General features: G+C 40.1%; 1 protein-coding gene across 2 annotated transcripts in view; it reads left to right on the top strand.

The window, feature by feature from the left end:
* Positions 1-26,835, top strand: part of med12 (mediator complex subunit 12) — a 197,220-nt gene that overhangs the window by 110,205 nt on the left and 60,180 nt on the right. For both annotated transcript variants that reach the window (XM_087992009.1, XM_043704779.2), the window contains 6 exons: positions 662-763; positions 12,624-12,737; positions 13,554-13,717; positions 21,046-21,225; positions 23,240-23,311; positions 24,467-24,642. In XM_087992009.1, coding sequence (XP_087848135.1) covers positions 662-763; positions 12,624-12,737; positions 13,554-13,717; positions 21,046-21,225; positions 23,240-23,311; positions 24,467-24,642 — 808 coding nt within the window. The remainder of the gene's footprint in view (positions 1-661; positions 764-12,623; positions 12,738-13,553; positions 13,718-21,045; positions 21,226-23,239; positions 23,312-24,466; positions 24,643-26,835) is intronic.

Below are 26,835 nucleotides of genomic sequence, written 5' to 3'. Positions count from 1 at the left end.
GCAGAGAGACCTCGGTGTATTTGTGGGTGAGTCATTAGAGTTCGCAGCCAGGTAGAGAGAGTTGTTAATTCAGTATGCCAAATTCTAGACTCTTTTAACACTTTGGAATATACTGTGTAGAAGTATGATTGTGACAGGTTCAATTGAGGCATTTAATAGGGTGTTAGATTATTATTTGTGTTAAGAGTTAAAAACAGGAGATTGTAATTGAATTAAAATGCTCAGAGAGCCAGTGCAAACAATGAAGGATTGAATGCCACCTTCTCTGGTCGGGTGAGAGGGGCGGGGGTAGATTGAAATGAGAGATCTGAAAAGAGTCAATAAGAGGTTTACATTGTTCAGTAACAGCAAAGGTTTGTAACTTAGTCTTAACTTCACCACTGAGTCTTAAACTACTCAAAATGTGCATCCAGCAGAGTTGATAAATGTGTAGTAATAACAATTGACTTGCACCTGAAATGTTTAGTGCCTTTCCTTTTTAACTGTGAATTGATCTTCAGTATCCTTCCAACATTATCTTTTTCTATTTATCATTCCAAGGGAATTGACAAATTGTAGTACAGTTTGTATACTTGGTATATTTGCTGGAGCTATACTTCTCTCATGCTTGGCTGCTTGATAAAAATTACAGACCGTGTCAGTAATTTTGTTTATATTGCAGCTTGCAGTGAGCAAGATTCAGAACCTGGTGCTCGGCTAACGTGCAGAATCCTTCTTCACTTGTTTAGGACACCACAGTTGAACCCTTGTCATCAGGACAGCAGTAAGTAAGATACATTGCAAGTGCTGTCTTTTCTCTGGTGGAAACATAGAAATCAAATGTTGGCTGAAGCTTGGATTTTGTCTTGCCCAAGGGCAAGAGATCAGTAGTTTTCTCTGAAATTGGTAAGAAAGTAAAGTCAGTTTTTTCCAACTTTGGACAAGGTAAACCAATTCAACTGGAAAGTAAAATGAAAGCAAAGTAGAACAGATGCTGGAGATCTGAAATAAAAGCAGAAGTGCTGGAAAAACCAAGCAAGTCTGCCAGCATCTGTGGAGAAAGAAGCAGAGTTAATGTTTTGAGTTTACACTTTTTCAGACCTGAGGAGTAACATTGCTTAATTAGATAACTGGTTCAGTCTGGTTCTTGTAGCATTGTAGCTCCAAATATTATAAATACAGAGACTCTCTGCAGCTTGAAGCAGAGTGGAATGTTTGATGATGGGGCGAGGAGGTGCTTATTTTTCCTTTTCCTATTCCTTTTTAATTTCCTTACTTTGTTGTCCAGTATATGTCTTCTACTTCCATGCTGGAAGGAGCTGATTGGTGAGCAACTGGTCAGCTATTCAATTTGTAATATGTAGTCAGTAAAGTTAGAAAATATGGCAGGGCAGATTAGCCAAATGGAATGTACAGCCTGTGCAATGAGAGAAGGCATGGATGCACCATGTGTCTGAGATGATTGAATCTGCAAGAAAAAGCACTGCATAAGCTTGAGCTGAAGGGTTTAGAATGTTGCTGGTAGCTGGAGTCACTGTTCTGCATCTGTGAGGCAGAGGACAATGTCAGTAACATGTTGTGGGAGGTGCTTGCATTCCAGTTTAGGTATCCAGGCAGATCAGGAATCGATGTCTGCCATTCAGTCCAAGCAAACCAAACAAGTAGTGTAAGAGATAATAGTGCTGATTGCTTTTGCAAATCAGTTTTTGCTTTGGAGACTGGTGAAAGTAATGGATCCTCAGAAGAGTATCATCAGAACCAAGACAGTGGCACCTCAGTCACACCTCGTAGAGTCATATAGCATTGAAAGAGTCCCTTTGGCCCAACTTGTACATGCTGACCAGGTTTCCTAATCTGAACTAGTCCCATTTGCCTGTATTTGGCCTATTTCCTTAAAAACTTTTTCTCTCCATGTACCTGTCCGATTTAAATATTATAATTAGACCTGCCTCTATCGTTTCCTGTGGCAATTCTGCCCATTGTGTGGAAAAGTTAGCCCGCATATATAGGACGGGAAAGACAAGAGTGGAAGAGCAGTACTGATAGGGAATTCTTTTGGGGAACAGATCGATGTTGCTGCGACTGTAAATGTAATTCCAAGATGATGTGTTGTCCCGTCAGCACCAGGATTAATGATGAAACAGGCTGCAAGATCTTCCTGTGCAGTGGGGTGAATGGCCAGAAATTTGGTTCATTTCAATCTCAGTGACGTAGGTAGAAAGAGGGAGAAAGTCTTGAAGGCAAGTTTCAGGGAGCTGTGAAGGAGATTGGAAAGTAAGACCTGCAAATCAGCAATCTCAGGATTACTGAGAGTCTCATGTGCTGGTTGAGCATAGGAACAGGAGAACTGAACAATTAAACATGCAGACCGAAAACTGGTAAAGGAGGGAGGCATTGTGATATCTGCAGCATTGGGACTAGTTCTGGGGTAGATGGGACATGTACAAGGTAGACAGATTGTATCTTCCCAGGGACAGGATTAACATTCTTGTTGGGAGATCTGCTAGAACTATTGGGAATGATTGAAATGAAATTAGCCAGGATCTCAGATTTATAGGAAGCAAAACTAGTGAAAGGAAATAGAAGATTAGTGGGGGTGGGTCTGGGTTGGGATGCTCTTTGGAGGGTCAGTGCCAACTTGATGGACTGCATGTGATTCTATAAGAATGAGTAGATTGCGTACTTGCATTTTCAGAAGGCTTCTGATAAGATCCCACACAGTAAATTAGGAGGGAGCACATGGGAGAGGATAATTTATTAGTATATGTTGAGAGTTGGTTAATAGACAAAGCAGAGAGTTAAGAATAAATAGAGCATTCCCAGGCTGGCAAACTGTAACAAGTCAAGTACTGCGGGGATTAGTGCTAGATCCATCCTACTCTCAATCTGTAAATTATTTATATGGGGACCAATTGTCATTTTCCACATTTGCTAATGACACCTAATTGGGTGAGCATGCAAACTGTGAGAAGCATGCAAGGAGGTTTCAAGAGGACTTGGACAGGTTAAGTGAATAGAACATGGCAGACATATAATGTGAATAAATGTGCTTTACTTGTGGATGTTCACATTAGTGGAAAAATCAAAAAGGCAGAATATTTCATAAATTGTTAGGGGTTGGGAAGCGCTGGTGTCAAAGTTGGATCTGAGTTTTATTGTCTGTAAGTCACGAAAGGAAAACGTACAGGTGCGGCAAACAATTGGAAAGGTAAACCATAACTTTCTAGTATTTCAAAGGGAATTTAAGTACAGAAGTAAAGATGTCTTGCTGTAGTTTTATAGAATCTCAGTAAGACTTCACTTGGAACATTGAGTGGTTATAATCATCTCAGCTCCAGAACATCCCTGCAGGATTTCCTCAAGATAGCGTCCTAAGCCCAATTATCGTCAGCTGCTTCATCAATGACCTTCTCTCCATCCTAAATCAGAAGTGGGGATGTTTCCCAATGATTACACAATGTTCAACACTGTTTTGCAACTCCTCAGTTAGTGAAGCAGTTCATATTAAATGCAACATGATCTGGATAATATCCAGACTTGACCTGACAAGTGGCAAGTGCAGGTACACAATCCTTTATCTGAAACGCTTGGGACCAACTGGCTTTCGGAATTTTTGAAATTTTGGAATAAGTGACATTTCAACGGTGAAATTTTTAAAAAATCTTACCAAACAGTAGACTCGCTGAGAGTAACGAGCCCTGAGACAGAATACACCGCATCCGAGTGCCACGCATTGAGTGAGCGTGGAGTTGGGTTACCTGATTGCATGCCAAACAACCTTGTTATTGACCAAAAAACTTCAGAAAAAAGCCTCCGGATTTTGGAGCTTTTCGAATAAAGGGTTGTCTACCTGTAAGATCCTACATAAATGCGAGGGAATAACCATCTCTAATAAGAGACAGTCTAGCCACTGCCCCTTGACATTCAATGTTGTTACTCTCACTGAATACCCCACTATCAACATCCTGAGGGTTAACATTAGCCGGAAACTCAATTGAATTTGTCATATAGATGTAATGGCTGGAAGAACAGGTCAGAGGCTAGGAATACTGCAGTATGTAACTCACCTCCTGCCTCTCGAAACAAAGCCTGACAACTACCTACAAGGTACAAGTCAGGAATGTAATAAAATACACTTGCCTGGATGGGTGCAGCTTCAGTGCCAGTCAAGAAGCTTGGCAGCATCCAAAACAAAATAGGTCAGCTGGTTGGCACCTTATTCAGAAGCATCCATTCCCTCCACCACCGATATTCAGTAGCGGCAGTGTGTACTATCTACAGCAAACCTGCAGAAATCTACCAAAGATCCTTAGACAGTATTTTCCAAATCCACAATCACTTCCATCCAGCAAGATAAGGGCAATAGGTATGTGCGAACATTCACACATGCTAGTTCCCCGCACAATGGCACACAATATGACTTGGAAATACGTCACTGTTCCTTCACTGTTGCTGGGTTAAGATCCTGGAACTTCCTTCCTAAGGGCATTGTGAGTCTACCTACAGAGCATAGACTGCAGCAGTTCAAGAAGGCAGTTCATCACTGCCTTCTCAAGGGCAGCTAGGGACAGACAATAAAGGCTGGCCAGCTGTGGCATGCATGAGTGTCCCATGAGTGAATTAAATATAAAATTTCCAAGTACTCTATAATCTCATCTTTAATAATAGGCACTTAAATGCTACCAGTGACTGAGGTCAGGCTAGCTGGCATATAATTGAACATCATCTGCCTCCCTCTCCTCTTAAACAAAGGGTTACATTAGCCATTTTCCTACACTTTGGAATCCTCCCTACTCATGATTCTTGAAAGATTAGCACCAGTGCATCCAAGATCGTCTCAGCTACCATCTTAACAACTTTGGTGTAGTCCATCCAGTATGGATGATTTATCCACCTTCAGACCTTGCAGCTTCCCTAACACATTCTCCTCAGTGAAAGGCCATTGCACTTACCTCTGCCCCTGACTCTGTTGAAGTTCTGGTATGCTACTGGTATCTTCCATTGTGAAGACTGATGCAAAATACCTATTTAGATCTTCCACCATTTTTTTGTTCCCCATTACTACCACTCCAGCCTCATTTTCCAGTTATCCAATGTCCACTCTTGCCTTTCATATGTCTTAAAAAAAACTCTTGGAATCTTCTTTTATATTACCAGCTAGCCTCATATTTCATCTTCTCCACCCAGTTGATTTTTAATTGTCCCCAGCTCGTTAAAAAGCCTTTCCAATCCTCTGACTTCCCAGTAATCTTCACCACATTGAATGCATATTCTATGTTCTTATGCTGTCCTTGATTTCCCTTGTCCTCGTGTTTCTTGTGATGATTTTCAGAAACTCCTGCCATTGCTGCTTCTCCGTCTCATCTGCTAGGCTTCCCTTCCAATCAACTATAGCCAGTTCCTCTTTGTGTTTGTAGTCGTAATGCTGTTACATCTGATTCCAGCTTCTCCCCCTCAAATTTCCAGCTAAAGTCTGGTCTCTGCCACCTTGTGGATCCTTCACCTTCAGTGCCCTAATCAATATGTCTTCTTACACATCACCAAATTCGGAATTGCCTGTTTTCAGTCGACAGTGCCACAAGCTGCTCTAAAAATCTAACCCTTTGGCTTCCAGACATTTCTTTACTTTGGATGCCCTACCAATCCGATGTTCCCAGTCCACCATTGAAGCCCCCGTGATTATTGTAATAGTGCCTTTCTTACATGCTTTTCTATCTCCTGATTTACTTTCTGCTCCATGTATTGCTTGGAGGCCTGTACATAATTGTCATCAGGATCTTTTTCCCTTTGCCAATCCTCGACTCCACCTCCGCACATTCAATACCTTCTGACCCCATAATGCTTGTTGCTAGCGATTTAATTTCACGTCTTACTACCAAGGCACCCCTGCCCCCTCTGTCTGTCTTTTAGATTAGATGCATATCCTTTGGTGTTAGTTCCCAGCCCTGATCCCCTTGCAGCTATGCCTCTGTCTAATGCCCACATTTTATGGCATTGAGGAGATGATTGGCCATGATCTTGAATTATAGAGTGGGCTTGTTGGCTGAATTGCTTACCCCTGTTCTTATGTTCCTATGAGTTTTCCTCTGAAAGTAGAGGCTATGTCAACATTTCTTTTCATCAAGATCGTTCAAAAAAATCTTGTCTGTTTATTTTATGCTGTGTATAATACTGATAGATACCTCAAGGAGATGGTCAATGCTTGGAAATGCCTTTTTTAAATGTAAATTACTTTAACTGGGTGGATTTTTATTTCAAGCATCTTCAGTGTTATCTTTTAACTTCTACAAAATCGACACTCATTTCTAAGAGCTGTCTTTCACAGGGGTTCTTTTAAAGAATATTGAACTGCTGTTTCTAATTTTAATGATTACTAGACAATACCAGTTAATTCTTCTTTTCCATTTGATACTAAATTGGCAAGTCTGTGACTCTGGAAATACACGGTCACTGTTGACCAAGATTCTGCATTAGATTGAGCTGCTAAAGTGGCAAATTACGCTGGTAATTGCAATCTTTCTGTTTACATATAGACAGACTTGAAGGAATGACAGTAATCGTAACATGATAGAATTTTGTGTTCAGTTTGAAAGGGAAAAGTGTGAGTCTATATGTAAGTCTGCTGTACTAAACTTCACAAAGTTCTGATAAAGTTTAAAAGTCAGAGCTGACCAAAGAGAGCTAGGAAATAAGCGTAAACGATAAGATAGCAGGGCTTTTTAAAAGAAATATTTAACATCTCTTGAAAGAGATTCTTTCCAGTGGAAACAAAGGCTCATTGAATTATCTGTGACTAAATATGGAAGTTAAGAATTGTATGAAAAATAACAGCAACGTATATTATTGGTAAGTTAGAAGATTGGTCAGATTTCAAGAGTCAGCAAAAGAAGAAAAAGTATGAGGGAAAGCGAGCTGGTATTATTAAAAAGGAAGTTAATAAAGAGTTCCACAAGTGTTAATGTGGGAAATGGGTACCTAGATTATGTACTAGTCCTTTAAAGAGTGAGTCTGTGGAATTGATAAATGTAAAACAAGAAAATGACAGAATAGATATTCCGTCTTTGTCGTTATATTAGAAGACTTATAAAATTTCCCAACGATACTTGAAAACCAAGAAGTGAAAGATTGTTTTAGTTTTTTTTCAATCACCCAGAGGGTGCAGTTAAAAACTGACAGTCCCCCAGACCAGATGATCTGCATTCTCATCTCTTATACAAAGTGACTGCAGAGATGTTTGAGACATTGATTATCATACTCCAAATTCCTTATATTCTGAGCAAATTGTGAAATATCAAACATGCAACCTTTCCAAGAAAGGAGGAAAGACAGAGCAGCAAATCATACGCCAGTTAGGTCAATGTCAGTCTTAGGCAATTTGTGAGAATTCATTATTGGGGAGTTATAGCAAGGTACTTAGAAAATCATGATGTGATCAGGCAGAATCAGTATAACTTCATAAGAGAAATCTTGTTGAATTAATTATTATTCTGAGAAAATGCATTTGATAATGTTACCAAATGTTACAACACAAGATGAGAGCATATAGTGTAGGAGCTGTACTATAATCGCTTTTCCCAATGTTGTTTGTTCTATATTGGGAAGACAAAATGCAGGCTGGGTGATCATTGCAGAATACCTATGTTTTGTCTGCAGAGATAACCCTGAATTTCCAGTTGCCTGCCATTTCCACATATCATCATTGACCCTGGCTAATATTTCTGTCTTGGGCTTGCTGCAGTGCTCCAACAAGGCTCAGTGCAAGCTGGAAGAACAGCATCTTGTTTCCATTTTGAGGAAGCCTTCAGGACTCTATATTGAATTCAATAATTTTAGAATCGAAGCACTTTCTATGTCTTTTACCCACCTCCACATGCCAAGGCCTGTCATGACATTGGATGTTTTCAGCACTGCCAACCCAATTTTGCCGTTTTATGGTCCCCATTATTAGCTTTTAATTGTCCCAAGCATGCTATCATCTGTTGTGGTTCTGTTCTCCGAGCTGGAAGTTTTTGTTGCAAACGTTTCGTCCCCTGGCTAGGTGACATCATCATTGCTTGGGAGCCTCCTGCGAAGCGCTTCTTTGATGTTTCCTCTGGTGTTTATAGTGGTCTGTCCCTGCTGCTTCCGGTTGTCAGTTTCAGCTGTCCGCTGTAGTGGTTGGTATATTGGGTCCAGGTCGATGTGTTTGTTGATGGAGTTTGTGGATGAATGCCATGCCTCTAGGAATTCCCTGGCTGTTCTCTGTCTGGCTTGCCCTATGATAGTAGTGTTGTCCCAGGCGAATTCATGTTGCTTGTTGTCTGCGTGTGTGGCTACGAAGGATAGCTGGTCGTGTCGTTTCGTGGCTAGTTGATGTTCATGTATGCGGATTGTTAGCTGTCTTCCTGTTTGTCCGATATAGTGTTTAGTGCAGTCCTTGCATGGTATTTTGTACACTACATTCGTTTTGCTCATGTTGGGTATCGGGTCCTTCGTTCTGGTGAGTTGTTGTCTGAGCGTGGCTGTTGGTTTGTGTGCCGTTATGAGTCCTAGGGGTCGCAGTAGTCTGGCTGTCAGTAGTCTAGCTATAAAAAAAAAACACACCGGATCATCAATGCCACACTCACAGGAATCCGATTCACGAGAGAAGAAGAAAAGGATAGCCAACTCCCATTCCTAGACGTGATGGTACAGAGAACACCAAACGGAGAATTCACTACAAGGGTATACAGGAAAGCCACACACACAGACCAAGTCCTAAACTATGAAAGTAACCACCCCAACACACACAAACGAAGCTGCACCAGGACACTATTCAGAAGGGCCACAACACACTGCAGTACACCAGAACTGCAAAAAGAAGAGGAACACCTATACAAGGTATTCGCCAAAAACGGATACCCGCGCAACTTCATCAACAGATGCCTAAGAGAAAGACCACAGAACGAGGACATACCACAACCAAAAGGACTAGCCACACTACCATACATCAGGAGCATCTCGGAACTGACAGCCAGACTACTGCGACCCCTAGTGGTAATGGCTGACATAGGGTGGTGCAGTGGCTCAGTGGTTAGCACTGTTACCTCACAGCACCAGGGTTCCAGGTTTGATTCCACCCTGTGGTGATTGTGTGGAGTGGAGTAAGGAGGTGGGGTACTGTATGTGGATGGGATGCTCTTCGAAAGGTTGGTGTGGACTCAGTGGGTCAAATAGCCTGCTTCCAATCTGTAGTGATTCTATGATTTGAATTTATTGAAGTCTGAATTTGATTTTTAACAGACAAGCGAGTTAAGGATAATGGGGTGCAGACAGCAAAGTGGTGTTGACATCACAACAAAGATCAGTAATGATCTTACTGGATGGCAGAACAGGCTTGAAGGGTTGAATGACTTAGTCCGGCTAGTCCTGTGTTGCTGCTTCATTGACCATAGATGATTGTTGCAACATTTATGACTAAAACCTTTTGACTATCCAGTTTAGGAAGAGCATGACAGAGTGCGATACTTGAGAAGATTTGTGGTTCAGGTTGTAAGTTTGCTCGCTGAGCTAGAAGATGTGTTTGCAGACATTGTGTCACCATGCTAGGTAACATGATCAGACAGCCTCTGGTGAAGCGCTGGTATTATGTCCCACTTTTTATTTATTCAAAGAATAGAATAGAATCCCTATACTGCGGAAACAGGCCCTTCAGCCCAACAAGTCCACACTGACCCTCCAGCAAGTAGCCTGTCCAGACCAATTTCCTTATCCTATATTTACCCCTGACTAATGCACCTAACCTGCACTATGGGCAATTTAGCATATTCACCTAACTTGCATATCTTTGGATTGTGGGAGGAACTCGAACACCTGGAGGAAACCCACCCAGAGACAGGGAGAACGTGCAAACTCCACGCAGACAGATGCCCGAAGCTTGAATTGAACCCGTGTCTCTGGCATTATGAGGCAGCAGTGCTAACCACTGAGCTACCTTGTCATGTGTCTTGATCTCTTAAGGTGGGTGATATCATTTCCAGTTCTTTTTCTCAGAGGTTGCTAAATGGGGTCCAAATCGATGTGTTTATTAATGGAGTTCCAGCTTGAATGGCAGGCCTCTTGGAATTCCCAAGTGTGTCTCTCTTTAGCCTGTCCTAGGATGGATGTGTTGTCCCAGTTGAAGTGATGTACTTCTTCATTGGATGTGTCAGGACACTAGTGATAGTGGGTCATGACTTTTGGTGGCTAGTTGGTTTTTGTGTATGCTGGTGGCTAGTTTTCTGTCTGTTTGTCCGATGTAGTGTTTGTTACAGTTCTTTCATGGTATTTTGTAAATGACATTCGTATTGCTGGTTGTTGGTGTAGAATCAGAATGTTGCGAGAAATGATTAACAATGCCCACAACCGACTCCAAAAATACAATCGGGAAGTTTCACACTGAAAAGCTTTATATACCAACATGACAGACCATGAATGGACAGACGCACTAGAACAAGCCATCAGCATCAAACAACAGCAAACACAGAAAATTAGAAAAACTATCACTACAGGAAAAACTAGACAAGATCACACAAAAGAACAACACAGCCAACTCGGGCTTGGATTAATAACCTATCTGTTCGATCACTAACAGACACACAAAAAAATCCTACTAAGAGGGATGAACTACAATTACAGACATGTGGACCAAAAGGACTCTCAGAAGAAACCCAGCAGACCATCAGACAGACACTAAGCAGGAAGAAGGAAGGGAACACCCTCAACACCCAGGAAAGGAAAACCTTAGAAGGACTCAGAAAAGACAGAAACATTGTAATCCTACCTGCAGACAAAGGGCACATGACCGTCATCCTAAACAGAACACAGTACATTGAAAAAGCAAACTCACTGCTCACAGATACTGACACTTACAAACAGGTAGCGATAGACCCAACTTCACAGCTGGAAAACCATGTCACAGCCACATTGAAGAAACTTCATAAATAAGGACTAATTAGCAAGACAGATCTCCAAAAAATGTGACAGGAGAGATCCAACATACCCAGCTTCTACAGACTACCTAAAGTACATAAACCAGGGGACACCACCACCACCACCGCCCCTCCCACTAAAAAACACCTCAAATCCATAGTCTCACTACCTGGAACACCAACTACAGACTAGCTAAGGAACTCCACCAAAAACTGAAATATCTAGTAAAGACTTATGGCACTCCATCCACTCCACCCAAGAATTCCTGAACACCATCAAAGATACCAAGATAGTAGAGAATGAAATAATGGTCTCCATCGATGTAACAGCCCTATTCACATCAGCCTGCCCAAAGAAACACTGACTGCACTACTAGAGGAACCAAGGATGCGTACACCAGACAGCAAAACTTCATCAGCAAGGACAATATCCTCAAGCTAGTAGACCTGTGCCTCACTACCTACTTCACCTTCAATGGCAAGACCTACAAACAAATCATTGGAACACCCATGGGATCTTCTTAGCAGAAGCAGTCATGCAGAGATTCGAACGAACAGCCCTTCCCAGGATCCAACCCAAACTTTGCGTCCGCTACGTGAATAATACCTTTGTCATCACAAAACGGAACAAATTAGAGGAAATCAACAACATCAACAATATTCTTACTGGCATAAAATTCACAAAAGAGGAGGAGAGTAACAACAGACTCCCCTTCCTAGATGTCACTGTGGAGTGAACAGTTAATGGAGAACTTCTACCCAGTGTCTTCAGGACAACGACGCACACAGTACAGATACTTAACTAAAGAAACAATCATCCCAACACCCACAAATGGAGCTGCATCAGGACATTATTTAAATGGGCCACAACACGTTGCAGCACCCAGGATCTAGGACCAGCAGAAGAAAAGTACTTATATCGCGAATTCAAGAAAAACGGGTACCCAATAAACACAGTCTGCCGATTCCTAAACAACAAACCCAAGTAAGCAGACACAAAGCACCCAGAAACTCTAGCCACATTACTATACATCAAAGACATCTCTGAAATGACTACCAGACTATTCTGACCCCTTGGCATCATGGTAGTCTGCAAATCTACCACACACTTAAACAGTGGCTGATGAACCTATACCAACAACTAGTAAAACCAATGTTATTTACAAAATACCATGACAGGACTGTAACAAACACTACGTCGGACAGGCAGACAGAAAACTCGCCATCAAGATACACGAACACCAAGTAGTCAATAACAGACATGACCAGCTATCATTAGTATCCTTGCATACCAACGAAAGAGGACACCACTTCGACTGGGACAACTCACCCACCCAAGGACAGGCTAGATGGAGATATATATGAGAATTCCAAGAGGCCTGGCATTCAAACTGGAACTCCATCAATAAGCACATCGATTTGGACCCATTTATCAACCTCTGAGGGAAAAAACACCTGGAAATGACATCACCCACCTGAAGAGACACAAACATAGAAAGTGGGACAGAACATCAGCGCTTAACTGCAGGCTCACTGATGATGTGACCTAGCAAGAGACGAAAAAAAACCGTCCAGCTCAGTGAGCAAACTTACAACCTGAGCATGACAGAGTGTGGGTGAGAGTAAGTAAGATGACGGCCACAGTTAAAAGACTTTTGCTTATTCTTGGCATGTTGATAATCAATTGTTTCCTCTAATAGAGTATTTTTGTTTCAGATAAACCAACAGTCGGGATTCGTTCATCCTGTGACAGACATTTGTTGGCAGCATCACAGAACAGTATTGTGGTTGGAGCAGTTTTTGCAGTTTTGAAAGCTATTTTTATGTTGGGTGAGTGCTGTCAATATTGATTGTCGATTCCTGTTGGATGATGGGGCCTCCTTTTTGTTTGGGATGCTTGTTTTGCACTCAGCTTTTATAAGTTAACACGTTTTCTTTCCCTTTGCTTCGGCTGATTCATGCACCAGATTGAACTCATGATTGATTTTAATGTAATATTTCTTGATGTCATTCATATGTGTAGAAGTTAAGAGCATCTCAGTAGATGGCTAAAGACATTAATTTTTTTTAACCATAAGGCGTAAAATTATCAACAGCAATGCTTAATTTCTCTTCCCATAGAAGTTATGAAAAGTAAGTTCAGATTTTTTTCTCATTGTAGTTCAACTGGATGTTACACGTAGCAAATGGTGTATTAAAAAATTACAAATGTAACGTCTAAATCTTCCAGAACACTTTGTTTTAATGAATGGAGAGTGAACCTGCACTCTTAGTATACACTGCCTTTTGAACACCAGATGCAACTGTTGAACTCATACCTTTTATAAGCTTCAATATTGTATGACTTCAAAATAACTAACAACTAGTGGTTGTGATGATAACTATGAGGGAAGTCCTAGTGGAATCAATGTTTCTGGACTGTTGATGGAGTAAGTATCTAATAGATAGATCTTTTCTTGCTGCAGTCATTCCGCTCCTTTGGTCAAGGAAGGTTGGTGTTGTGTACCGGAACAATTAACTGTAAGCTAAGAGAGGGGGTGACTTTATTCCAGAAAGAAGCTGCTGTGCATTGAGATACAATTAAAATGTAATCTAGAAGACTCACAACACACAATGAAAAGAATTCAATTTCCATTTCAATTTTAGGTGATGCTGAATTGAAAGGCTCTGGATTTTCACTTTCTGGTGGAATGGAGGAACTTGCAGACGATGATGTAGGAGTGAAAAAATCTGGCAGTCGGACTGTTTCAATTGAAACAGCCAGTTTAGATGCTTATGCTAAATACGTGTTAAAGAATATCTGTCAGCAGGTAAAAGGGGCTTAAATTTTGGACACTGAAATGTTAGTGTGTTCACTGAAATTAAAGTTTTTCTGTTTTTATGCATTTAGCAAGAATTATCTTATTTTTGTCTAAAATATAGAGGTCAAGTTTAGAAAAATACACTTCATTATTAATTGGTGACAAATATATAGGTGTCAGAGCTCCAATTTTCATGTTTTAATTATGTTTTATTTTACAGGCCTGAAATGTTTAAATGAGTAACTTGTGCTTAACGTATCATTCTCCTCTATACCAACTACCCATCCCACAAGAAAACTACACCGGGCCAGATTATTCCACAAGGCAGGGACTGATTAGGGATAGTCAGCTTGGCTTTGTGCATGGGAAATTGTGTCTCACTAACTTGATGAGTTTTTTGAAGAATGACAAAGCAGATTCATGAAAGCAGAATGGTAGATGTTATCTATATGGATTTCAGTGAGGCATTTGACAAGGTTCCACATGGTAGACTGGTTAGCAAGTTTAGATCACATGGAATCAAGGGGCAGTGAGCCAATTTGATACAAAATTGCCTTGTAGGTTTGGAGACAAGGGTAGTGGTGCAGGGTTGTTTTTCAAATTAGGCCTGTAACCAGTCGTGTGTTGCAAGAGTCAGTATTATCTCCATTACTTTTTGTCGTTTATTTAAATGACTTGCATATAAATATGGCAGGTATGGTTAGTAAGTTTGTAGGTGACACCAAAATTGATAATGTAGTGGACAGTGAAGAAGGTTATCTCAGAGTAGAATGGGACCTTGATCAGATGGGCCAATGGACTGAGGAATGGCAGATGGGGTTTACTTTAGGTACATGTGAGGTGCTGCATTTTGTTAAGGCAAACCAGGGCAGGAGTTATGGTTGAACTATGGGGAGGGTTGCTAAACAAAGACACGTGGGGTTCAGGTTCTTAGTCCCTTGAAAATGGAGTTGTAGGTAGACACGATAGAAAAGAAGGCATTTGACATGCTTACCTTCATTGGTCAGTGCATTGAGTATAGGAATTGGGATGTCATATTCCGTCTGTATAGGACATTGGTGAGGCCACTATTAGAATACTGCGTACAATTCTAGTCTCCCTGCTATAGAAAATTTGTTGTGAAACTTGAAAGGGTTCAGAAAAGATTTAGAAGGATGTTGCTGAGACTCGAGGGTTTGGCCTATAGGGAGAGACTGCATTTGCTGAAGCTTTTTCTCCTGGACCATCTGAGGTTATGGATTTTCCTTCGAGGTTTATAAAATCATAAGGGATATGGATAAGGTGGATAGCTAAAGTCTTTTTCCTAGGGTGAGAGAATTCAAAACTAGAGAATATAGGTTCAAGAAGAGAGGGCAACTTTTTCATGTGGAGTGTGATGTGTGTATGGAATGAACCACCAGAGGAAATGGTGGAGGCTGGTACAATTACAGCATTTAAAAGGCATCTGGATGGGTACATGAATAGGAAGGGTTTGGAGGGATATGGGACATTTGCTGGTAAATAGGACTAGATCAGTTTAGGAGATCTGGTTGGCATGGGCGAGTTGGACCGAAGAGTCTGTTTCCATGCTTTGTAATCCTGTGCCTCTGAGTATACTCTCACAAAAATTATACCATGAGCTAAAGTGGAGAAGGTGGTAGTGACTAATTTTCTTGAACATCTGCAGTAGATTTAGCTTTGCTGTATCCACAGTGCTGTTAGGGAGGTAGTTTCAGGATTTTGACCCACTCACACTGAAGGATCAACAATATATTTTCAGATATGAATGGTGAGTAGCTTGGAGGGAATTTTGTAGGTGGTAATGTTGCCATGTATCTGCTGCCTTAGTCTTATGTGACAGTGGTTCGGGATTTAGAAGGTGCTGTTCGAACATGGTGAATTTCTACAGTGCGTCTTATCAGATGGTATAATCTAAAGCTTCTGAGCGTCAGTAGTGGAGAGAGTGAATATTTGAGAATGTGGTGCCATTCACTGGGCTGTTTTTACCTGGACAGTGGCAAGCCTCTTGAGAGTTGTTGGAGCTGGACTCATTCAGGCAAGTTTTTAGGAAGAGATGATATTGTCATGGCATTCTCACTGGACTAGTAATCCAGCGATATCAGAAATACTCTGTGGCCCAGGTTTGAATCTACCATGGCAAATGGTGACATTTTAAATTGAAAATTAAATGTCTACTGATGGCTGTTGAACCTCTGTTGATTGTCGTAAAAATCCATCTGGCATGCTAATGTTTTTTAGGGAAGGAAATCTGCTGTCTTTTCCTATTCTGGCCTACACATGACTATGAATCCCTCTAATCCTTCTTCTGCATGGAAACCGGACGTCTGTCCTCAGCAGCAACATGAAGAACTAGAAGTCAATGATGTGATCCATGTCAACATGCCAATCATAATTCGTGGAATGTCAGAGCAGCATAGCTTAAGGGGAACTTTGCATATGACTGCAGACCACTATTATGGTTAACTTTAACATCCCTCTGAAAGGGTTAGCATATCAAACCACTTTAAAAAAAACTCAAAAAAAGGAAACCGCATGAACCACCTCGCATTAATCAACACTGGAAACAACAATGGCCAACTCAGCTCTGTAAAGTCCTCCTTACTAATATTTACAGTCTGACCTGTCCCTTAGACCCAACAAAGATAATGGCGCAGTGATGTACAGTCAGAAGGCGTTGCCCTCAAAGTCATTAACATTGACTTTGCATGCCATGAAGTCATGTTGAGATGAAACATTGGCAAGGAAATGACTTGCTAAACCCCAATTTCCACCATCCCTTTCAGCAGATGAATCAGTGTTCCTCTATTTTGAACACCATTTGGAGGAAACACTGAGGGTAGCAAGAATGCAAAGTGTACTCTAGGTCACAGTCTTCAGTGTCTGTCACTGCGTGGCTTAGCAAAGTCCCGACTGTCCAAGTTGGCAAAGTCCTAAAGAGCATCGCTGTTAGAGTGAATCTGTTGGACAGATAGCGAAAGAACCAAGAAGAGGAAAAAGCATACCGAACTTCATCCTCACTAACTTGCCTGTGGCAAATGCACCTGACTGTGCCAGTATTGATAGGACTGCACAGACCTTGTGGAGACTAAGACCCCTCTTCACATTGATGTTACCTCCCATTATGTTGCATGGTACTAACACTATACCAAATGGAATAGATGTCAAACAGCAACTAAAGACTGGTGTTACAACGCAGGTAAACTCCTCTGCTAATTTAAACCCAATACACAGAGAAGCTCACCTCGCTCCATGGTCTGTTAAATTTTGAGAGGCAAAGAACTATCCCAGAGGTCATTGTTTAAAATAATTTTATTCTTTAAGTCCAACAGAGAATATTAAACCATAACTATTTACAACTCTTTTCTCTTAAACCTATCTTTTACCTCCCACTCTACAATACTGGTCTACGAAAAAAAACGTGAATAAGATCTACAAAAAAAACACATTTCAAAACCAGTCAACTTTGTTGATCCTCCATTGTAGATTTTCCTCTGTAGTTTTTTTTTCTCTAGGTCGGCTTCTGTGTTCTGCTGGACAAATTTCTTATGGGCAGATACCTTTCAGAGAACTGTTCGGCTAGCAGGCTATACTTGTTGGTTTTCTTGTCAGTTCTCCCTCCAACTGTTCAAAATGTCCGATTTTATATCCCAAAACATCGGATCATTTCATTTGTTTGATGTCATCAAAACACTCAATGCAAATTCGATTGGATTTTGGCATCTGAGGCATAATTTAAACTGATTGGCCAAACTTGAATTTGTATTTGTTTGATGACAACACAACTCCAGCTATTTGTTTCAGCCAAGTGTTACGCTTTTACCTTGTTCAGCACTCTGTGTGTTTTCGGTCAGTCCTTGCTAGCTTCCTTTCTCTCTTAAAGGTACAGAACACCTCTACACATTCATAATACTGGGCATCCATGTGGTACTGTGGGTCATCATCTGCAACAAAATTGTACTAAAGCCACAAAATCTGCAAACTCACTTATGACTCAGCATAACCTATACGCTACCATTTTCATCAAGCAAGTTGATCAGCACTGATTCAATGAAGAGTGCAAGAGAACATGCCAGGAAGCAAACCAGGCAGACCTAAAAATAAGCTGTCAATGTGGAGAAGGTGATAAAACAGTTTTACTTGCATGCCAAACAACATAAGCAGCAAGTGATAGACTGGGTCAGATCTATATCCTACCACATCCAATTGTTAAACCTTGGTGAATATTTAATTACAAACCAGAGGAGACGACTCTACAATGTCCCTATCTACAATGATAGAGAGACCAACAGATGAGTGCAAAAACAAAGTTCAAGCATTTACAACAATCTTCAGCCAGAAATGTTGAGTGTATGATGCATCTCTGCCTCCTCTAGTGGCCCCAAGCATCCCAGATGTCAGTTTTCAGCCAATTTCGTTCATTCCATATGATAACAAATAGCTGAAGGCGTTGGATACCGCTGAGGCTATGGGCCCTGACAGCGTTCAGCAATAATAAAGATTTGTGCTCCAAACCTTACTGTTGCTCGAGCCAAGCAGTTTCAGTAAAGCTAAAACAGTAGCAACTACCTAATAGATAATTGCCTGGACATGTTCCGTACACACAAATCAGGACAAATTCGACGTGATTAATTGCCATCCCATCAGTCTTCTCTCAATCAGTAGTAAATTGACAAAAAGTGTTATCATCAGTGCTACCAAGTAAATATGTGGTTAATAATGACATTCATTTTGGTTGTACTGGAGTCATTCAGCTCTGGACATCATTAAAATTTCTTTCAAACATGAACATACCGCCTTCTTTCAAACATGAACAAAAAAGCTGATCTCCAGAAGTGAGTTGAGACTGCTTTTGACATCAAGGCCACATTTGACTGAACATGATATCAAGAAGCCCTAGAGTCAATTGGAATTGGAATACTCCACTAGTTGGTGTCATACCTAACACAAAGGAAGATAGTTTTGTTCCTTGGAGGATTGGTCATTTCAGCTCCAGGGCATGTTTACAGGAGTTCATTAAGCTAGTGGCCTAGGCCCAATCATCTTTAGCTATTGTTTTAATGAATTTCCCACCATCGTAGGGTGAGAAGTGGGGAGATATTAGTTGACGATTGGACTATGTTCAGCATTATTTACAGCTCCTCGTATTTAAGCAGTACTTGTCCACCTGCAGCAAAACAGGACAGTATGCAGGTTTGGGCTGATAAGTGGTAAGTAACGTTCATGCCATGTACGTTCAAGACAGTGACCGTATTCCACAAAAACTAAATTTAACCATCATCTTTTGACATTCAGTAGTACTAATATCCCTCAGTACTCCAATATCAACATCCTTTGGTGTTACCATTGACCAGAAATCAAACCGGACTACAGTTTAGGCACCTGAATGTGTTGCCACCAGTGTTATGGTGAAGCTAATAGGGGAAAGAGAAAAATTTATCAAAGCGATATTAAACTGTAGATGGTTACAGTGATTGTGGGGTTGATTATGCTACCTTGGAGAGATTTGAACACTTCCTTGTTAATTTTAAATTTGAAAAATTAGAGACTGGGAACCTATGAATGGCAGTGAATAAGTAATTGATGGTTGAATGGGACTTGGTGTAAGTTAGATGGAAGGTGCAAGAAGTGGAGTGTAAGTGAGCACAAATTTATGGTGTGTAGACATTGGGTGGCTCATCAAGGCAACAATGGATAATTATTTCTTAAGGTAAGAAAAGCATGAATAAAAGTTTCGACGCAGGTACATTGAAACAAGTGTGGATGTGGATTATCCCGAAGAATATGGGGGAAAAGCAAGACTCAGGCTATTGAGTTGCATGATCAGCCATGATCATAATGAATAGCGGAGCAGACTTGAACAGAACTTGAACTTGGCTTACTCCTGCTCCTATATTCTACATTTCTGTGATCTTTCAGAGATGGCAGTGGATCATCTTGATAATGGAGAAGTTTTGGAGTTGAAAGCTATCTCTCAATTGTAATGCTAAGGTTATAAAAAGTCTATCTTCAATTCTAGGGCCAAGTTTGAATCAATTTCTGGAGATGAGTCATTTAGGGGTGGAGTTTACAATCTGTTACTATGTCTGCATAGGTGAGAGTGGAAACAAATGAGGGCAATCCCACTTGGTAATGCAGGCATTATGTCAATCAATGTCAAAGAGTCTGGTGCTTGAGAAGCCCAGCCAGTCAGGCAGCATCCGAGGAGCAGGAGAGTCAATGTTTTGAGCATAAGCTCTTCATCAGGAATCTGATAAAAGAGCTTATGCTTGAAACATCGACTCTCCTGCTGCTCGGATGCTGCCTAACCGGCTGTGCTTTTCCAGCACCACACTTTTTGACTTTGATAGATATAGTGCTTGCATTACCAAGTGGGATTGCCCTCACTTGTTTCCACTCTTACGCACTTTTCCAGCACCACACGTTTTGGCTCTGATAACCAGCATCTGCAGTCCTCACTTTCTCCTACTTGACTATATCAATCAAGGATGATGTGGTAATCCCTGTCAAAGCCTTCCATCCAATCAAGAATTTTGATGTGGGAATGAAATTCAAAGCAGGAATGCCCATATTTAATATATTTAGATACAACTGTTAGAAGAGAATAGTTTAATACAAGTATGAAGTGCAGATCCATCTAAGAGTGTATGTATATAGAGGGTGTTTTCAAATGTGGGAACATCCAAACTAGGAATTATACACGTAAGCAGGTTAGTAATAAATCCAAATAAGGAATTCATTGAAACTTCCTTTCTCCAGATAGTGGTTAGAATGTGGAAATTTCTGCCATATGGAGTAGTTGAGGCATGTGGCAAAACTGCCTTTGAGGTCAATGTGGATAAATATATGGAGGGGAGAAAGCAATAAGTTAGGCTGAAGGATTTGATGCAATAGAGTGGGAAAAGAATTACATCAGCATTAACACCTGTATGGACAGGTTAAGATAACATCTTAGTTCTGTGTATTCTTGATTCTCAATTTTTTTAACTTTTATTTCCTTGTCACAACTTCATGTTTCTTTTGATGCTGTTTACATCTTGCCCACTCTGAAATTCCGATTTTTGTTTTTACTTATTAGTGTGCACAAATGTTGCACTTGCTGACAAACGCAAAATAACCTTGAAGCCCTAATGGCTTGCAAATGATCTAACAAGTACAGTCCAACCTACACTGTTTCCAGATCAAATAATAATTGCACTTTAAATGGCTGATGGTTGATTTACTTAGCAAAAAGTATGTGATCTTAAAGGAAGGCAACCTGGCATTGATAGCAGAGTAGAGCATTATTTAAAGCATTATATAACATACACTTTTCTATTAGCCATTGTTATTTCTTACAGGAGTGGGTGGGAGAACGCTGCCTTAAGAGTTTGTGTGAGGATAGCAGTGCTCTGCAAGATCCAGTTCTGACAAATAAGCAAGCTCAACGCCTCTTGCAATTGATATGCTATCCGCACCGCCAATTGGACAGTGAGGAAGGGGACAACCCACAACGTCAGAGAATCAAACGCATTCTGCAGGTAAGGAATAGTGCATTTTGAGAAAGAAAATAACAAAAACAGTATACAGTATAAAGAAAGCATCTTGGTATTCTCTTAAAGCTAAGAATGAAGAGCTTTTTCAGGGAGACTTTGGCTCCAAAAGTAACAGAATAGGTTGAAACTTTGAAACAAATTTTGAGTCAACCACAGTTCTTTGTTATTCCTGATCGAAGGGGTGATGGCGAATGACTACTTTTACCTGTGACCAAAAAAGGAGAACATTACAACGTATCATGTAATGTTTCTTAATCATTTTTAGAGTCTTTTTCCCCATCTGTAGAAGCTCTATGCAGGGCATCGCTTAGTGTACAGCAGGTCCTGTACTGCCATGATGGAATTTTGAATGATTGTACCTATCAGGTGAGCTTGCATACAAGCAGTGCGTGGGTTGCAAATGGGTTCCATTCTAGAGTCTGTTTGCAAGTCGATTTGTACACAGGTCATACACATTGCAGACAATATAAAATACTGCTGATGCATTCGAGGAAATGTTCACATATCGCACCTTTGAAATTATTATTAATACACACCCAAATGGAATTGCGTTCGTAAGTACGAGCATTTGCAAGTTGGATGTTCCTAGATTCTTTTGAACCGAAAAACGAAGCTAATGATCTGGTATGTTAACTGTATCTGTTCTGAAGACAATAGTGTAAACATCCTTCTGAAGGCATTACAAAGATCTGCGGTAATCAGCTTTGAACAAAATGCTTTGTTTTATTTTAAAAGAAAATTCTTCACAAAAGTAATCAATACTCATTTTACTCTCAGAATTTAAAATCCAAATTCCAAATATGATAATATGTATAATTATACACCTTTCATCAAATTCTCAATGTAAGATACTGTTATAATGCCAGGTGATGGTAATACAAAACAAATCTCATCCCAGAGTGAAGCCTGGCTTGGTAGACCACAAGGTTAATTCTTGTCGTGGATAATCATGGTGGATTGTCATTGAACATATTTGAATGAGACTGCCAGAATTAACAAAAGAACACAAGTTTATTGCACAGAAGGGAAAAAAAGTTTTCCATCAATGTCCTTTACACAGACTCCTATCTCAACTCTTAAATTACCGACTTAACTGGCTGTTTCTTGTCCCCTTGATCTGCTGAAACAGTTTTACAACTATGTCTAGCTCTGATGACCTAATCCATCTCCCAGTTGTAAGAATTTGAAACGTCTGTGAAAACGCACACCACTTTGGAGGCTTCACAATCTAAAATCCTTCTGCTAGGATGAAAATTTTGAACTGAAAACTTGAATCTTCTACAAGGAGGAAACAGTTGTGCTGCAGTGAGCTCCTTATTCTGCTGAACTGAAATCTCACTAAGCTCAAGGTCTTTTTTTCCCTTCTCTTTCATAAACTCAGCAGAATAAACATTTCATCAATTTACATCATCAATATTGTCCTTGGCATGTGACTTCTTGGAAGTTATGTTTTTAGGTGTCTCAAAGTAAATGTTCCCGACAGAGAACTGAAATCAAAATTCATCGGCTTCTATTTTAAAATTCTAATTTCCTAAATGATATTAATACATATCAAATATGTTTATCTCAATAGTTATCAAGAAATTAGTGACAAATTCAAAAGAAACTACTTACCCAAAGAGTGGCAAGGATGTGGGCTGTTCTACCACAATGAATAATTGAAGCAATAATGTAGTTGCATTAAAGGAAAATTAGATAAGTATGTGAGGAAGAAGAGAAGGTATGGTTATAATAATGGATTTAGATGAGATAAAATGAGAGACTGCTTGAGTAGACAGAAACATTGATATAGACTGGATTGGCTGAATGGCCTGTTTCTGTGTTGTGATATCCTTTTGTAATTGTACGTAGCCTCCATATTTGGAGACATTTAGGTGAATAGTCACCCATTGATGCAGTTGTTATCTGTAGCTCACCGCACTGTAACCTTTTCCAACCATCTGCACAAATGCACCTTTCTTAAAATGAAATATTGAGATAACTTTCTCATTTATTTTAGAATCTTGATCAGTGGACAATGAGGCAATCCTCACTGGAACTGCAACTTATGATTAAACAGAGCATCATCAGTGTAAGTAAATAGCATTAACACAGAAAACACTGGAAATGCTCAGTAAGTCGGGCAGTTTTTGTAGAAAGAGAAATAGAGTGAACATTTCAGCTCAATAATTCTTCAGAAGTTAGTTCATCCATCTGATGAAAGGTCCTCAATCTGAAACAACGTCTGTGATTTCATTTGCAACCTGAATATCTCCTCTCAGAAGCTACCTGACATGCTGAGTGTTTCCACGATTTTCTGATTATATTTCAGACTTTCAGCATCTGCAGTTGTTGCTTTTGTAAAAATGAAAGGTATTACAGTTTGACTTCAATTCTGATTCTGTATATGCAATCAAATATCTTGGTATGTGTAGGCAAAAGTGAGGACTGCAGATGCTGGAAACCAGAGTTTAGATTCGAGTGGTGCTGGAAAAGCACAGCAGGTCAGGCAGCATCCAAGTAGCAGGAAAATCGACGTTTCGGTCAAAAACCCTTCATCAGGAATGGAGGCAGGGAGCCTCCAGGGTGGAGAGATAAGTCGTGGTGGGATGGGGTGGGGGATGTATGTGTGTTTACCAATGCCAATAAGTGAACGTGGGAGAGTTTTCACGATTTAAAAAGAATTTCTAGTTAAATTTTATTTCTCTAATTCATTTGCTGTAATGCTTCTGAGCTTGAGAAATATCTGATTCTAGTCTATGCTGCACCTGTTCAAGTTTCTCCCCATCAAATGCTGGTAAGAATAGTTTTCCTGTGTTTTGGTTGAGAAAATTGCAACACTGATGTCATCCAGTTCAATGGTAATCTGTACTGACTCGACCAGTGATTGTTAGAAAGCCAAAATGGGTACACATCAAGATTGGAAATTTTGTATCTGAATTTAATTTGAATCAATATGAGGGGAAACAGCACTTGAATAAGCATTACCCAATAATTAAAAATATTTTTTCTTGTACTGGGCTGAGTCTCCTGCATTCCCATTACCTTAAGTTGTGTCCCCTGTACTGCTATTAAAATTTTATCCAAGTCTTACAAAGCTTTTTATTGCCTCATGTAGAGTTGCTGAGTGCCGAGAGTGAGTGCATGTAAAGGTGTTAGGCACAGTGATTATTTCTAGGCACCTTGTTTTCCTCCTCGGGCCGAGTGGTGTATCTCTCAGAACATTGTGTCTGATCTTGTATTTTAGGAGATGAATTCCTTGTTGGAAAACATTGCTAAAGCCACCATTGAGGTATTTCAAAAATCAGCAGAAATGAACTCCTCCAATCTAAGCAGTAATGGAATCATGAATGCTGGAGTACCTATCTTTAGCTCCAGCAGCATAAATGGAAATACCACCAGCAAAATGAAACCGTTACTTAGGTGAGTTGTAGAAAGACTTAAACATGTGAACTGCGGAAATGTAAAACAAAACTGGAAATGTAAAGGACAGTCAAATCTAAAAAGAGAAGACGCAGGTGAAGAATTTAATCAAAACTAAAAACTTGTCTTTTTTCTTAACTTGTTGACTGATCTGTACATTTCCAGTATTTTCTAAATATTTTGAGTTTTATTTTGGATGTTTGGAGTTCGAACATATGAGTTGATATTTTCGTGGGAGGCAGTAGCATAATAATAATGTAACTGAACAAGTAATCCATTGCTCCACATTAATATTGTGGGGCTGTGGGCTTAAATCCTAGATGGTGAAATTTGATTCATTCCAGTTGGCTATTGTATGGGATTGTTTTTTGTATGTGGAACACTTTTTTATTTGTTCTGGCACCCTGCACTTGTGTTGGGAAAAGCACTGAATCATTGATTCAGCACTGAAGTATAGTCAAATAACAGTTTGAGGTTTATCTCTGAATAGCAGAAAGTTATCTGCCAAATATGTAAGGGGTATTAAAGCAAAATATTGCACTTTTTGGTGATCTGAAATAAGAGCAAAAAATACAGTGAAATCTCGATAGATTAAGCAGCATAAGTGGAGAGAAGCAGACATATGTTTCAGATCAGTGTTTTTTTTTTAATCAGCATGAAAGCATTTCTTAACGGGAGATATTTTAGATAAGGTAAACAAAGAACAGATATTCCTCTTGGCTTATGTTACACGGACTGGGGGAATGCAAGCCAGGTAAAAACAATGACTGCAGACGCTGGAAACCAGATTCTGGATTAGAGTGGTGCTGGAAAAGCACAGCAGTTCAGGCAGCATCCGAGGAGCAGGAAAATTGACGTTTCGGGCAAAAGCCCTTCATCAGGAATACAGGAATGCAAGTCAGTAATTCTTGATCCCAATGAACATGCATAAGAAAGAGAAAGAAGATTTCTTAAATGTGGAGATCAAAAATGTACATACAGGTCGTTCTGCTACATGTGTTTCGTCAGTGTGAATTGGCTATAATGCTATTGATAAATTGTAGACCTTGTTTGGATAACACAAACTTTCTACAGAACGGGTATCGTTATTTCCTATTAGCGATCTTCCACAGCACGATTTTCTATAGGGCAAGGTTGCAGAGGAACACAACTGTTGCGTTATTGCTGAATGACGTGTACTTTAACTTTCTGTGTTCCTTGTACAAGTATGGTCAAATCTCTCTCAACATTACCGTGTGTAAGTTTCATGCTTTTGGATAAAGTTTTGATTTTCTGTCCTTTTTACCAAAGTAAATAAACTCAGCATTTCGCAACATTGCACTCTATCTGCTACCTTATTGCCAACTCACTTCCCTGTTTGTATCTTGAGTTCTCCTCACAACTTGCATTCTGACTTGGGTTTGTATCATCAGCAAACTTGGATACATTTACTGTCTGTTTCTTTGTCTAAGTCATCAACAAAATTTGTATATTACAGAGATCCCAGTGTTGTTCATTATGAAGCTCTATTAACCAGTTTACTATTTGAAAATCCCCCGGTTATCCTTGCTCTTAGCTTTCTGTCGTGCTGATATATTACGACTCTGTCCGAGCTGTACCCCCACCTCTCAGCCCTTGTCATCTTACATATTCATCTCTTGTTATCGTAGAGTTATAAAGTATGGAAATCTTTTTGTTGAACTCGTCCATGCCGACCAGATATCACAATCTGACCTAGTCCAGATTTTGGGCCAAATGCCTCTAAATGCTTCCTATTCATTTACCCATGAAGATGCCGTTTAAATGTTGTAATAGTACTTGCCTCCATAATTTCCTCTGGTAGCTATTCTATACACACACTGCCCTCTGTGTGAAAAATTTACACCTCAGGTCCTTTTTAAATGTTTTCCCTCTCGCCTTAAAGCTGAGAGCTTCTAGATTTGGACCCCATCCTCCAGCAAAAAGACCTTGGCTAGTCAACCTATCCACATCCCTCATGATTTTATAAACCTCTATAAGGTCACCCCTCAGCCTCCAAAAAAAGCTCCAATCTATTCAGCCTGTTCCTGTAACTGAAACCCTCCAACACCAGCAACATTCTCATAAATCTTTCCTGCATCCTCTCAGGTTTAACAAAATTCTTTCTATAGATGGGCAACCAGAATTGAAAGCAGTATTCTAAAAGAGGCCTCACCAATGTTCTGTAGAACTGTA

Source organism: Chiloscyllium plagiosum, unplaced genomic scaffold (genome assembly GCF_037043375.1).
Source record: "Chiloscyllium plagiosum isolate Xiang-an unplaced genomic scaffold, Cpla_swu_hap1 HiC_scaffold_11, whole genome shotgun sequence".
Classification (NCBI taxonomy): Eukaryota; Metazoa; Chordata; class Chondrichthyes; order Orectolobiformes; family Hemiscylliidae; genus Chiloscyllium; species Chiloscyllium plagiosum.
Note: the sequence above shows the minus strand (reverse complement) of the source record. Positions and strands in the feature narration are given on the sequence as shown.